General features: G+C 42.9%; 1 protein-coding gene across 4 annotated transcripts in view; it reads left to right on the top strand.

Annotated features, from left to right (window-relative positions):
- Window positions 1-15,192, top strand: part of LOC122542096 (chromobox protein homolog 6-like) — a 69,740-nt gene that overhangs the window by 36,429 nt on the left and 18,119 nt on the right. For 2 of the 4 annotated variants that reach the window (XM_043679460.1, XM_043679458.1), the window contains exon 1: window positions 2,765-3,558. The exons of 1 other annotated variant lie outside the window; for it this stretch is intronic. In XM_043679460.1, coding sequence (XP_043535395.1) covers window positions 2,950-3,558 — 609 coding nt within the window. In that variant the 5' untranslated portion in view covers window positions 2,765-2,949. Of the gene's footprint in view, window positions 1-2,763; window positions 3,559-15,192 lie in introns of those variants that run through there. One more of the 4 variants, XM_043679457.1, reaches the window with a different exon arrangement.

Below are 15,192 nucleotides of genomic sequence, written 5' to 3'. Positions count from 1 at the left end.
CTGTTGGACTATAACCTGGTGTTGTGTGATTTTTAACTTTGTACACCCCAGTCCAACACCGGCATCTCCAAATCATGACTCAGGGAAAAGAAATCCTTCCTATATATGCCCCTTAATTTTCTACATCGCAACCAATCCCACTGTCAGTTTCCTCTGCTCAATAGAAAACAACGCTAGTCTATCCAATATCTCTATATAACTGAAGCTCTCCAGCCCAGGCAACAATCTGGTAAATCTCTTCTGCACTCTTTCCAGTGTGATCACATCCTCCTATAATGTGAATTGCAGAAACGTACACAACACTCTGACTGTAGTCTAACCAAAGTTTTGTACAGTTCCAGCATATACACCATGCTTTTAAGAGTTATGCCTTGATTAATAAAGGCGAGTACTAGGTCTGTTTGAAAAGTGCCTTGGTGGAGTCTTGATCTGTACTAATACCACAAAGGTGGTTAACTGGAGAACACACTGCAGGCATTCTGATAAATTCTGTGGTTAGAGATGGATATGACTTATGCAATTCAACAAAATGCATTAGCCTGTTTTGCTTGTTCTCCCAAGTGATCCACTCTCATTGCTTTGAGTATGTTTAAGATTGAGATTGATATGTTTCTGTACATTAAAACCATCAGGAATATGGAGATAGTGCATGAAAATCATACAGAAGGAGACTTATCAGCTATTATCGCATTGAATGATGGAGCAGGTTCAAAAGGTTGATTGACCTCCTCCTGCTCCTATTTCTTATGATCCCTTTTCCTATCTACTTTCAACCCACTGAAGCAAACTGTAATGACCCAACTCTTCATTTGATTGAACGTACACATTCCAAATCGTTGTGACACAGATTTGGGATTTCTGATTTGAAGATTTATCCATCAGTGAGACCACAATGTTAAGACCACGTTTGAACAAAGGTTTCTCCCGCCAGCTACATGCCTATGGATTCTCAAAAAAAGTCCCAAAACCCTTCAGTACACCCCATCTCCATTACACTTCTATTATTAATTTTCATCTGTTTAGAAATGGTTGGCTGTGATTGAGGGAACTGGCATATTGTACAACCTTGGAGTCCCAATTAGTCAGAAACTGGGTTGCATGGGGTCCAACAAAGATAGAGGCATGACTTCACTCCCAACCCCTCTATTCTTAGCATCCTCACCCCGAGTCTATGCTATGCAAATAAATGAACTGAGTCAAACTGCACTTTGATAATTGACATTCCTGTATTATTTGTTGAGTGTTTTATTTCTAAGCCTGAATTTTATCTTCTAGTTTGAATTATCAATGAAGGACCGTAGCAAATTATAAATATTAAACCCACATCAAATGAAACAGAATCTTTGGGTATTTTCCTTAATTTTACAAAGTTTTACAAAAGCACAATTTGTTGTGTGAGAACATGTGTTTGCATGAATGTGTGTGTATGCGTTTTTGCCTGTTTGAGTTTGTGTGACTCTGTGTATGAAGATATGTTTGTGTGTGTATGTGATTGTGTGTGTGTTTGTGTGTGTGTGTGTGTGAAAGTGTTAGTGTATGTTTGAATGATTGTCTCTATTTGCATGTGTGTACATTTATGCAGTAAATGAGAGAAATACAAGGGTTACCATCATAGGACCAGGTGAGAAGTCCTGCAACACCAGATTATAGTCCAACAGGTTAATTTGAAATCACAAGCTTTTACAGTGCTGCTCCTTCATCAGGTGAAGTCTGACTTCTGACCTTGTCAACCTGCACCTCCACCCCTTGGCTTTCATAGAATTACATAGAGATTATACGCATGTACAGGTCATTCAACCAAATGGCCTGCATCAGGATTTTTGCTTCATGCTACACACTTATCTCACCAAATTGACAAATCCTTCTGTTCCTTTCTCCCTTGTTTTAAAATTAATTCAGGTAATATCAGCCAGCATTTATTACCCACCCTAAATTGAGAAGATGAGAAACTGCTGCAGTCCAGTGCTGCCCCTCATGTTTATGCTCCTTCAAGCATTTAGGAACATGGGACTTGGGGTTGGATTAAGCCGTTTGATCCAGCATTCAGTAAGATCATGGATGGTCTGATTAAGGTTTCAACTCCACTTTTCTGACCACCACCCCCTTGATTATAGCTGACTCAGCTTTGAACAAATTCAGTGTTAAAAATCACACAACACCAGGTTATAGTCCAACAGGTGTATTTGGAAGTACAAGCTTTTTGGGGGCTGCTCTTTAGTCGTGTAGCTACCACACGTTCTAGCTACCCAACGAAGGAGCAGCGCTCCGAAAGCTAGTGCTTCCAAATAAACCTGTTGGACTATAACCTGGTGTTGTGTGATTTTTAACTTTGTCTACTCCAGTCCAACACCGGCACCTCAATAAATTCAATGACCTAGATTCCACTGCTCTATGAGAAAGAGAATTCCACAGACTAACGACCCCGGAGAGAGGGAAGAAAGGTCTCATCTCTGCCTGAAAAGGGAGACCTCATTAATTCAGTGTGTGCCCTAATTCCAATCGTCTCAAAATGAGGAAACATTCTTCTGGTATCCATCCTATCAAATCCCTCAACATCTTACACGTTTCCTCTTCAGAGCAGTTGAAATAGTCTTGGAAATGAGGGGCTGTTTAGAGTTACATTTCAATTCCTTTTGCTGAAACAGTGTAGATCCATCAAGTGATTCGGTGGGAGGGGTGTTGCCCGTTTAAGCAGACGCTTTTAAAATTCCCTTTTAAGAATGTGGGACGCTCTTGGGGGAGTCGATGACGTCTACGGGCGCTGTGATTGACATCTGATTCCCAGGGAATGCCATTCCATTTCTTGTCTCTGTCAGTGTTTCATCTCTGCCTCAGACTCCCCTCAAGCTGCACCTTTCTCCTTCTCCTCTATTGACCGATTGTTTTTCCCTGTTTTGTTTGATAAACACGGTCACCCTGAAGTATTTAACCATCCTGCTCGGGGCAGGGATGCTTGCTTTTGTCGGTGCAATTATTTGCATCATTGCAAGCATCGCCCCGGGTTCCCCGGGAGCTGTCCCTGGTGCTGGTGATGAAGAGGGGGCCTCAGATGCCACTGGAGGAGGCGCTGGAGCTGTCCATGGTGCTGAAGCGGATCGCCCTCGTCCAAGCGCGGCGAGCAAAGCCACTGTTTTCCAAGCCGAGACCGGCAAAGGCTCCCTGGGCTCCGAGCTCGGTCAAGGGTCCGTCCTGGGCGCGGATTCAGACATAGGCACCACCAGCCGCTTCCTCTGCCTGCCCTTAGCCCAGGATTGCCCTTCTCCATCGATCAGGGAAGACCTCCTGCTGTTGAGGAGCACAGCGGACCATCTGCGCCAGATGGTCATTCAACAGGAGCAGCAGATTCTCAATGACCAGGAGACCATCAGGGAACTGACCGGCAAACTCAGCCGGTGCGAGAACGGGCAAGAACTGGACTCTTTCCAAAATAACCCCGAGGAATATGCGTGGGATGCCGCAAGAAACAGTTTGGAAGATGGCACTGAGGATTCTGAGCGGACGGTGCTGGAGCTGGAACACTCTGTCTACTCCTTAAAGAACAACATTGAAAAGCTGGAGGTAAATTATATCTTACTGTGAACAGCAACAGTTTGTCATTGGAATGACAAGCAATACACATTTGTCAATGTTGCTAAAAGTGCGTTCACCAATAAAAGGCGATTTATTGCAAAGATGTAGTAAAAGTCCACAGTTATAGATTTTATAATTTAATTATCATTGAAATGCCCCTTCCTCCAAATTGTGAGAAATAGGTTAGGAACCTGTTGGATGAACCCGAGATGGCACTGTGAGGCGTCACAGGCCCTGTTCCCTCAGTTAACAGATATCTTTTGACTAGAATGAACTGATGGCCGGTATTATAACCGGCCGGTTAAAAGTGGAACGTGCTACCAGCAGAGAGCCAACAGAAAGCCTTGAAATCCACTCGTGACTTTACATTCATATCTACTCTTTCCTTTGCTATCAGCGTATTACCGTTCATACCAGTTTCCATTCTCCCCCCTTCCCCTTGTGTCTGCGGAATATTCCCGAGTGAATTGAACTATTGTAACACACACACAGCATAAGGCGGCTCTGGCCTTGATCTCGCGGCTGAGCCTGGCTGCAATCAGATATTGGGATTAGCCTTGGCATCTTGGGCTAGGAATGGGAAATCAACCAATATTCTGCTGCCAGCCATAGGTCTCCATAGCACTGCAATGGGCCATTCCCCCCCAGGTGCTTTTTCAGACTCTGTCAGAGAGCTCTGCACTTAGACCCATCACCTTGCCTTAGGCCAGACCTTTTCACATTGATTTCTTCCTCATTACCCAGTGAGCTCTGCTTGAAGTGGATGTGTATGGGCATTAGCTGAGAACAGGGGGAGGTCTGGCTAGAAGGCCCCTCTCTCAATGGTGGAATAACCCTCTGACAGTCATTGTGGAGGCAAACGTTTGTGCAAAGAGCTTCACCATGAATATTGCCAACACTCACGTTTCCAAACTCTCAGTTTTGAACATTCCTTTCTGGACACAAAGCAGGGCTGTTTTTTATTAAGAAACTGCAGCAATTATTTCTACACCTCAGGAACACAGTCAGCATTCCAACCAGAACGAATACATTGTGTCAAATATATCGTAGATTTTCAGTTGTGACGGGTCAACTTGTGTAGCAATTCATTTCCTTGTAACTGTTGCTGCCAAGCTCAGTATTGAGGTGTTAGACAGAGTGTTCTGTTTGTCTTACTGATGCTGGGAAATAATGAATATCTTTTACCTCTGAGTAAAAGCAACATCTTGTTGCTGCTGGTGATCCTTGGGATCTATAGGTCTTTTATTACTTGTACAAGATTAACCTCCATTTATACAGTCCTTTTGATATTGTCATATGGGTGCTTCAGACAAAAATTGACACTGAACTAATAAAGTGACATTAGGACAAATAACTGAATATTTAATTAAAAGATGTAGACTTTTAACTGGACCTTAAAGGAGTGAGCAATAGAGAGGAAGAATGGGTTTAGTTTCTTCTTTATTTCTTCACAGGATGTGGATGTCACTGGAAAGGCCAGGAGTTATTATCCAACCCTTTTTGTCTTTGATCTCATTGCTTGCTCAGCTATTTCAAAGGGCAATTAAGAGTTAAACACATTGCTTTGGATTTGGAGTCACACGTAGGTCAGCAGATTTCCTTCCCTAAATTACATTAGTGGTCCAGATTTTCTCCCCCCAACAATCGGTGATAGCTTCATCATTGAGACTAGCCTTATGTTTCAGGTTTATTAATTGAATTTAAATTCCATCAACTGTCCATGGAGAGATTTGAACTAATGTCCCCAGTCCATAAGTCTAGATCACTGGATTCCTAGCCCACTACACCACCCCCAACTCCGCCACCCCCAAGAGTTAAAGGGCTGAAGATTGGGCCACCAATTAAAGACTGAAAGAACACAAAGCTCTGGGAGGGCTAAAAGGGCTGGACATGTTACAGAGACAAGGGGGCGTGTAGGAACTGGAGGAAGTTATAGGGATAGGGAGGGGTGTAACGTTGGAACAGATTACAGAGATAGGGAGAAATGAAGGGCTGGAGGAGTCAAGCTTATGGAGAGTTGGAAATAGGTGATCAATCTAAAGAGCATTTGAATGGTTGAGTCAGGAAATAACAAAAGTATGGTTGAAGGGGTTCAGTAGCAAAGGGGCTATGGCAGATTGGAGATAGGCAATAACGATTGTTATGATATATGGAAATCAGGCTTTGTGCATGAATCATGTCAAAATGTGTGGATGCTTCCAGTAATAAAGAATGGATGTGCCAGAATGATATGTAAATCAGTAAATATTAACAGAGAGACTCAGCACAGGCAAATATTTGTGTTTATGCTTTAAACTTCAACATGTGACCTGTTGGTGCAGCAGAAATGTGTTGATTTACAATTCATACTGCCACAGCTACACTCCTTCCCATATTTAGAGTCTGCAGCAAGAAAAATACTTCAGCATCCAGACAGAGTATGAAGTAGTCATATAAATTTGATTAATATTGACCAGAGGGATCCCATTATACCTAGATCTCCATCAGGTTAATTAATGGTATTGTGATAAAACAGCTTTGAGTGCTGGGGGACTTCAAAATATATCACCAAGACTGACCTGGCTACACCACTACTGTCTGAGCTGACTAACTTAGAAAAGACCTTGGTGCTAGACAGGGTCTGCAGCATGTGGTGAGAGAACCAACAAGGAGGAAGAATGTAAGAGACTTTGTTCACATAAATCCAGGTGTCTCAAATATATTCATCCATTGGTAGGAGTGAGTCCTTGTGGAAGTGAAGTCCCAACTTCACATTGAGAACATCATCCATTAAAACAAAATGTGAAATCGGATAGACATCAAATAGAACTACAGGTTAGAGACACAAAACTGGGCAGCTCTATGGGGCTGTGGACAATCAGCAGCTGAACTGTATTCAATTACAATCACAACCTCTTGGCCTGGGATATCCCGCATTCTACCATGATCATCAAGTTGGGTGACCAACCCTGGTTCAATGAAGAGTGCAGGAGGGCATGCCAGCGGCACAGCCAGGCATACCTAAAAATGAGACATCAACCTGGTGAAGATACAGTACAAGACTACTTGCATGCCAAACATTGGAAGCAGCATGTGATGAACAGGACTAAGCAATTCCACAACCAACAGATCAGATCTAAGCTCTGTAAGTCCTGCCATATCCAATCATGAATGTTGATAGACAATTAAAACAACTAATAACAGTTGGATGCTCTAGAAATATCCTGATTCTTAATGATGGGAACAAATCAGTGCAAAAGACAAGGCTGAAATATATGAATTGTGATAAAAGAGATGTAGCTTATAGATATTAATACCTTTCTTTAAGAGTGGTGTTGGTCTATTTTTGTAAAGGGTTTAAAAAACTAGCTAGGTTAGTCTTTCCAGAAGCATAATTTTAAATCAATATGTGTCTCCTGGTATGTTAATAAGCTTTTGTTTATACTGTGGGGGTTGACAACTGAAGACAGAAAATATCAAGCCATTACCTTAGTAAAGGAGAAAGTGAGGACTGCAGATGCTGGAGATCAGAATCAAGAGTGTGGTGCTGGAAAAGCATAGCAGGTCAGGCAGCATCTGAGGAGCAGAAGAATCGATGTTTTGGCAGTAAGCCCATCATCAGGAAAATACTTCAGCCTGATGAAGGGCTAATGCCCAAAACGTCAATTCTCCTGCTCTTCGGATGCTGCCTGACTGGCTGTGCTTTTCCATTACTTTAGCAGATTCTAGGATGAGCAAGTTTTAAGAATTTAGTATAAAACTGAATGTTGTCAAGTTTGAACGAGACTTGACTGTGGCCAGAAGCAAGCATAGTATCTCCAAGAAAATTAAGTTTGCTCAGAGCAGTTAAGTAAATAAGTTATCTCAGGGAAAGGGTATAGTCTGTGAAACTTCCAGACAAATTATAAGTTAGAACACTGTCTGGGAGACCAGGTACTGAATGTGGATGCATTGAGCCACCTCCCATGAGCAGATACACCAATGGTGGTACCCCCAATGGAAGAGTCTGTAATGTCCCAGTCACAGCTGACAATATCAGACTTTGGACATAGAAAGATCCAGTCCTCTCAAAACTGAAACAGCTGTGGTGATGGGGAAAATGAAAGGGCCATCACAACTAGAACTGAAACTGTGTTGGACCTGGAGAGGCCAGTTTATTGTAAAGGACTGCATACTGTTATGGTAAGCAAGCATGATTGTCCCACGTCAAGGTCACTGGCAAATACTTTCTGAATTCAACCAGGGGATCCAAGGATCTCCAAAATGCAGATGTTGGTGAGAATGAATGTTTGCTAGCTAAGATTGGTGGGGCAGTACCCAGAGTGCCAACAAGTACAAGAATTATCACCAGCAGCTCCCTACATCCATGGGAATGGTCGCGTAAACCTTGGAATTGGTTACACATTGACTATGCAAGCCCTTTCACAGACTTAATGTTCTTAGTAATTGTAGATGTCCACTCATAGAGGTTGGATGTGCACAGAGTCAATTCATCAAACACTTGTTCATCTTTTTCAATACAGAGTCCTGAAGTGTTGGTCACAGATAATGGGCCATTGTTTACTGGCAGGGATTTGGGTATTTCCAAAGTTGAATGGGATTCAACATATAACAACAACTCCATACCATCCATCATCCAATAGCCTGGCAGAAACAGCAGTCCACATTTGAAGGCAGGCTTGAAGAAACAGCCTCGCTAGATACCAAACTGTGCCAATTCATATTTGATGAAAGGACCATCACACATGCAACTACAGGGATAGCACAGCAGAGTTGCTAATGGGAAAAGATGCTGCACCAGGTTAAGTCTAATCTTCCTGGACTGAATGGGGGAAGGGTGAAATGGCATCAGGAACCTCAATGCCGGACACAAGACTCTGCCAAGCAAGAGTGACAGTTTGATACAGGGGACAAATTTTGGTGTAAGAATCATGAAAATGGCCCTACATGGGTAAGAGGCATGGTCAATGTGAGGTCAGGACCATTGACATATAAAGCTTGGGTCAGTATGACCTTCCTGAACAAGCACGCAGACCATATGAAAACCACAAATTCTTAAACCGTGTGGGAGCAAAGTGTGCCCTGTACCTTGGAACTGTCAGAAAGGCTGCTGGAACCCATCAGTTCACCCTCTCCCTCAGGGCATTGACGAGTTCTCAGAATCAGAGACAGACATGAAGGGTATAGCTGCTTCAACGCCTTGCTGCCAGAAGAGAGTGAAATTCTACCGAGACAATCCTGGTGAGTTCCTACACATTACGGACTGCTGTATTGGAGAACCTGACCCGGTACTAAAATGCCCTGGGAGGCACTCCAAGAAAACGGAACAACCTATGTCCTTACACTGAAAGGGGGAAGAATGTGCTGATTGTCAATGAGGTCAGCCAAGTGAACCTCAAAGAATATGAGTTCCCTGATACCGGAATGGCACGGTGGCTCAGTGGTTAGCACTGCTGCCTCACAGCACAAGGGACCCGTGTTCGATTCCCACCTCAGGCAACTGTCTGTGTGGAGTTTGTACATTCTCCCCGTGTCTGCTTGGGTTTCCTCCAGGTGCTCTGGTTTCCTCCCACAGCCCAAAGATGTGCAGGTCAGGTGAATTGGCCATGATAAATTGCCCATTGAGTTCAGGGATGTGTAGGTTAGGTGCATTAGTCAGGGCTAAATATAAGATAATAGGGTAGAGGAATGCATCTGGGTGGGTTACTCTTCGGAGAGTCAGTGTGGCCTTGTTGGGCCGAAGGGCCTGTTTCCACACTGTAGGGATTCTATGTTTCTGATTGGGGCTGTTAACCTGGTCCAATCAAAGAGTGCTGGCTGACATAACTAACTGAAAATGTATAACTAACGGCTTTATTTGTAATGAATACATGTTATGAAAGTGAAACTGTATGGTATTTTTAATATATATTTATAATATACATGTTCTCCATAAATTTCAGTTTGATGATTCAGTGTTATATATCAATTGTATAGTTGTGTAATTGTAAAAAAAACTTGCATTTCTGTCATTTCTCAGAATTTGCCAACATGCTTTACAATCAATCAGACACCTGTGAAGTGTAGTCACTGTTGTAAAATGTCAGAAATGAAGAAGTCAATTTGTGGTCAGCAAGATCTCACATGCAGCAATGAGCTAACTGATCAGAAGACATTTTAGTTGAGCCCAGTGCAGTGGCTGCAATTGTCTTTCTTTCCTGTTATCCTAATGCCAGTAATTTATATCATATCTCATGAATGTGTCCCTTGGACCATGAGATGAAATATAGGAGAGAAATTGCTCTGAGATTATTCTCTAAGTCCCATTTTGTGTCTTGTATATCTTGTAAGAAATGTATTTTGAGGTAGAATAGTCCTAATTATTGACTTGTTCCTTGCAGACTCCCTTCTGACACCTGGGTCAGTTTCCTTTTCAAAGAACAAAGCAGGAATTCTCTGTTCATCAAGCTTTGATTTACTTTCTCTTAAATATTGTTTATGGAACGAGCTTTGCTAACTCCTTGTAAAACCACATAAGTCTCTCCAAAAGTGGAAAAAGCAAAGGATTGAAGGTGGAGTCTATGATTTGTTAATGGAATCTTAGACTATAACCAAGTGCTTATAAATTTCAATAAAAACATGTCACTTGACCAGATAAATCCTGTTTGTCATTGCAAATTGATCAAGATATTTGATATTGCGACTGTGGCTGAAGTAGATTTGTAGGTATATGTGAGTTCATGTATACGTTTGAGCATGCTTTTTTAAATGTGTTTGTGTGTGTGCATTTCTCTCAGTACATATGTATGCATTTCCTCGTTTAATGTGTGTCTGTATGTTCATATGTGCATGCATGTGTGTTCATTTGTATCCCTGTATGCATTTACATGTGTGTGCATATGTGCCTTGGTATGTATTTGTTTCTACACACATGTTTGTATATGTGTATGTGCACGTGTGTGCCTGTGTGTGTTCATATGTGTGTTTGTCTTGGTACATATGCAAGCATTTGCTTGTAAATGTTTGCAGGTATTGTTTCCATAAGTGTATCTACATTCAGGTGTGTGGGGCGTAGGCTGTGTTAGGGAGGGGACGAGATGAGGCTCATATTCTGACTGATGCTTGCTGGGAATGACAGTAAACTGCTCAGGCACATTTCACTTTTGGAGACGTGTAGCCAGGTTCTTAGCCAAGGAGCGAGTTTGCAATTAAATTAAAGATTAATATTTAAGTCACCTCACCCAGCTTCTCTCTTCTGAAACTTTTTTTAAGCATAGGAAGGGTTTGGAGGGATATGGGCCGGGTGCTGGCAGGTGGGACTGGATTGGGTTGGGATATCTGGTCGGCGTGGACGGGTTGGACCGAAGGGTCTGTTTCCATGCTGCACATCTCTATGACTCTATGTGCATTCTGCTGGAGAAACAATGCTGAATTCAACAGACCAACCACTTCAAAAAGTAACCCCACATTGAATCTCAGCCTTTAAAGATTACGAGAACTCTGAAGCATCAGAGGGAAAAGTCAATACAAATAAGATTGAGCTACAAAAGCAGAGAGAAAGGCAATATTCCACTATTAAGATGAGAATAGTGAGCACTAGCTGACTGTCTGATTGTAAATTTGTAACAAATTAAGAGAGAGTGTCAGGAAGCGAAAAACGATTTGAAAATCTGACCCCCTGTCACGCTCCTGGCGTCCATCCCGGGTTATACCAAATGTGACAGAATCAGGAACTGCTGATTTATTCTCTCCCGAGATTGAAAATTAACTGTTTAATTCTGAATCGCAAGTTCACAATTTGATGGAGAAATTTACAGATAAATTAGATATTTTTGTAATGCTTTCTCTTTATATAGATATACGTGTGTATGCGTGACAATGTTCATCGATCGGTATGCGTGTTTGTGTGCATTGCAATGTTACTTGAATCGCAGAGTGTCATCTGTGTGTAAGATGATAAGAAATTGGAACAGGAGTAGGCCATTCAGCCCATCGAGCTGAATCATCGCTCATCCGAATGTGACCTTAATTTCACTTTCCTGCCTGATCCCTCATCAATCAAATGCTGGCAAATATGTTCCTGAGCCTGTTTGCAAGTCAATTTGTATGCATAACGCAAGACAATATAGAACATGTATGAGGAAAAGTTTGTACATCGGATCTTTAAAATTAATACACTTCTGTATGGGATTGCGGTTTGTCAGTAGGAGTGTTCATAAACCGGAGGCCCCCATATCTGTCTAACTCAGCCTTCAATGTACTTCCTCATTTAACCAGTCTCTGCTGCTCTCTGCGAATTCCACAGACTCAGGGCCCTCAGACAATAAATTCCTTTCCATCTCCATATTAAATGGAAGATGCTTTTTTTGTAAAACTTCATATTTAGTGTTACAACCCCCCACTGGAGTAGTGCACCTTATATCGAGCTCTGCTATTCCCAGTGTTCTATAAAATATTGAAGTTTGGTTTAAAGTACATGCAGTTCCCAATTTACCCAACTCAAGCCCAGGTTATAGAAAGCATGGACCCGGTTTCTATAGTGAACAAGAATTATTATTCATTTCATGTAACTAAGCGATAGTTACAGGTAAACAGATATAATCCATTGACATAAAACACTACAACCTAAAACTCCAACACATACAAAAAGGGAAAATAGTTCATTGTTGGAGGTAGAAAAACTAGAAATTAATTGTGTCTTTGCTTCCCGGTTCCAATGTTGAAATGATACTTCTATGGCTGACCTGACCCCTTGTTATTCAGATGTCTTTCCCTGGAAGGTTTCATTGGTTTGTAAGAAATACAGAGTAACTGATTCACCTGGATCAAAAATCACAGCTTACAATAACTGCTGCAGGAAAGGAAATTTATTTTCTTTCAGATTTAAAATGTATTTTTCACTGCAGAGAACACGCAGCTTAGGTCCTAGCTACTCAACCACCTGAGCCAATCACACAGTTGTTACCAAGTGAAAGGTCTCTGTCATTATTAACTGTCACTAGTCTACAGACCAATCAACATCTTGTTGCTAACAAGAGCTGCATCAGTACATATCCTTGGTTTCAAATACTCTTCAGTCTGAACTTCAATTACTGCTGGTTCTAACAATGCCTGCCATAGGGATCAGTAAAATCGACGTTTCGGGCAAAAGCCCTTCATCAGGAATAAAGTTAAAAATCACACAACACCAGGTTATAGTCTAACAGGTTTAATTGGAAGCACTAGCTTTCTGAGCGTTGCTCCTTCAAACAATCACCTGATGAAGGAGCGTCGCTCCGAAAGCTAGTGCTTCCAATTAAACCTGTTGGACTATAACCTGGTGTTGTGTGATTTTTAACTTTGTACACCCCAGTCCAACACCGGCATTTCCAAATCATGATCAGGAATAAAGGCAGAGAGCCTGAAGCATGGAGAGATAAGCTGGAGGAGGGTAGGGGTGGGGAGAAAGTAGCATAGAGTACAATAGGTGCGAGCTTGTTTCAGGACATGGTTGAAGAGCTTCAGGGCAGAGGAAATGACCTGGGAGTTGCAGTGGGATAGGGACTCCCTGAGATTCTTGTAGAGAGAGCAGGAAAACTTCTTCAAGGCAGGCATCCTTGCAAGAGGATTCACAGTAGGGTTAAAATCAACGAGGTAAAAAAAATGACTGCAGATGCTGGAAACCAGATTCTGGATCAATGGTGCTGGAAGAGCATAGCAGTTCAGGCAGCATCCGAGGAGCAGTAAAATCGATGTTTCTGCAGTCATTTTATTTTACCTAGTTGATTTTAACCCTACTGTGAATCCTCTTACAAGGATGCCTGCCTTGAAGAAGTTTTCCTCCTCTCTCTACAAGAATCTCAGGGAGTCCCTCTCCCACTGCAACTCCCAGGTCATTTCCTCTGCCCTGAAGCTCTTCAACTCTATGCTACTTTCTCCCCACCCCCACCCTCCTCTAGTTTATCTCTCCACGCTTCAGGCTCTCTGCCTTTATTCCTGATGAAGGGCTTTTGCTCGAAATGTCGATTTTACTGGTCCTTGGATGCTGCCTGAACTGCTGTGCTCTTCCAGCACCACTGATCCAGAATGCCATGGGGATCAGGTTACAATGTGAATCAGGCATTTGTGTGGTGTGAATGTTACTTGCCACTTGTCAGCCCAAGCTTGGATATTGTCCAGATATTGTTGCATTTCTTCAATGTCTCAGGAGTCACAAATGGTGCTGAACATTGTGCAACCATTAGCAAGCATCCCCACTTCTGACCTTATGACGGAGGTAAGGTCATTGATGAAGCAACTGAAGGTGGTTGGGTCTAGGACACTACCCTGAGGAACTCCTGCAGAGATGTCCTGGAGCGGACATGACTAACATCCAACAACCACCACCATCTTCCTATGTGTAGGTATGATTCCAGACAGTCGGGATTTTGCCCACTGATACCCATTGGTCCCAGTTTTTGCTAAGGCTCTTTGATGCCACACTTGGTCGAATGCAGCCTTGATGTCAAGGCTGTCCCTCTCCCCTACCCTCTGGAATACAGCTCTTTGTCCATGTTTGACCCAAGGCTGTAATGAGATCGGGAGCTGAGTGGCCCTGGTGGAACCCAAACTGGGCGTCACTGAGCAGGTTATTGCTGAGCAGGTGCTGCTTGATAGCCCTGTTGATGACACTTTCCATCACTTTATTGATGATTGAGAGAAGACTGATGGGGTGGTAATTGACCAGGTTGGATTTGCCCTGCTTTTTATGTACAGGACATACCTGGGCAATTTTCCACATTGTCAGGTAGATGCCAGTGTTGTAACTGTCCTGGAACAGTTTGGCTAGGGGAGCGGCAAGTTCTGGAACACAGGTCTACTGTACTATTGCCAGAATATTGTCAGGGCCCATAGCCTTTACAGTATCCGGTATCCCTGACTGTTTCTTAATATCACGTGGAGTGAATCAAATTGGCTGAAGACTGGTATCTGTGATGCTGGGGACCACTGGAGGAGGCCAAGATGGATTATCCATTCAGCACTTCTGGCTGAATATTGCTGCAAAAGCTTGAGCCTTATCATAAAATCATTGAGTCATAGAATCCTACAGTGTGAAAACAGGCCCTACGGCCCAACAAGTCTACACTGACCCTCCGAATGCACTGATGCATTGGGCTCTTCCATCATCGAGGATGGGGATATTTGTGGAGTCTCCTCTTCCAGTGATTTGTTTTATCGTCCATCACCATTCATGACAGGATGTGGCAGGACTGCAGAGCATAGACCTGATCCAGTGGGTGTGGGATTGCTTAGCTGTGTCTATCACTTGCTGCTTGTGCTGTTTGGCATGCAAAAGTAGTCTTGGTTTGTGCCTTCACCAGGTGAATACCTCATCTTCAGGTTTGCCTGGTTCTGTTCCTGGCATGCCTTCCGACATTCTCCACTGTCCCCTCTGTTGATTGTATAGGTTGAGTGGGGGATATGCCAGGTCCATGATTATCCTGGACTATAATTCTGCTACACAGCACCTCATCGATGTCCAGTCTTGGGTTGTTAGGTCTGTTCTCCACTGAGTCGAAAAGTATGATGCTGGAAAAGCACAGCAGGTCAGGCAGCATCCGAGGAGCAGGAGAATCAACGTTTTGGGCATAAGCCCTTCATCAGGAATGTGAGGGGGGGAAGGGGGCTGAGAGATAAATAGGAGGG

Source organism: Chiloscyllium plagiosum, chromosome 39 (assembly GCF_004010195.1).
Source record: "Chiloscyllium plagiosum isolate BGI_BamShark_2017 chromosome 39, ASM401019v2, whole genome shotgun sequence".
Lineage (NCBI taxonomy): Eukaryota > Metazoa > Chordata > Chondrichthyes > Orectolobiformes > Hemiscylliidae > Chiloscyllium > Chiloscyllium plagiosum.
The sequence above is the reverse complement of the archived record's forward strand: the minus strand, read 5'-3'. Positions and strand labels throughout refer to the sequence as shown.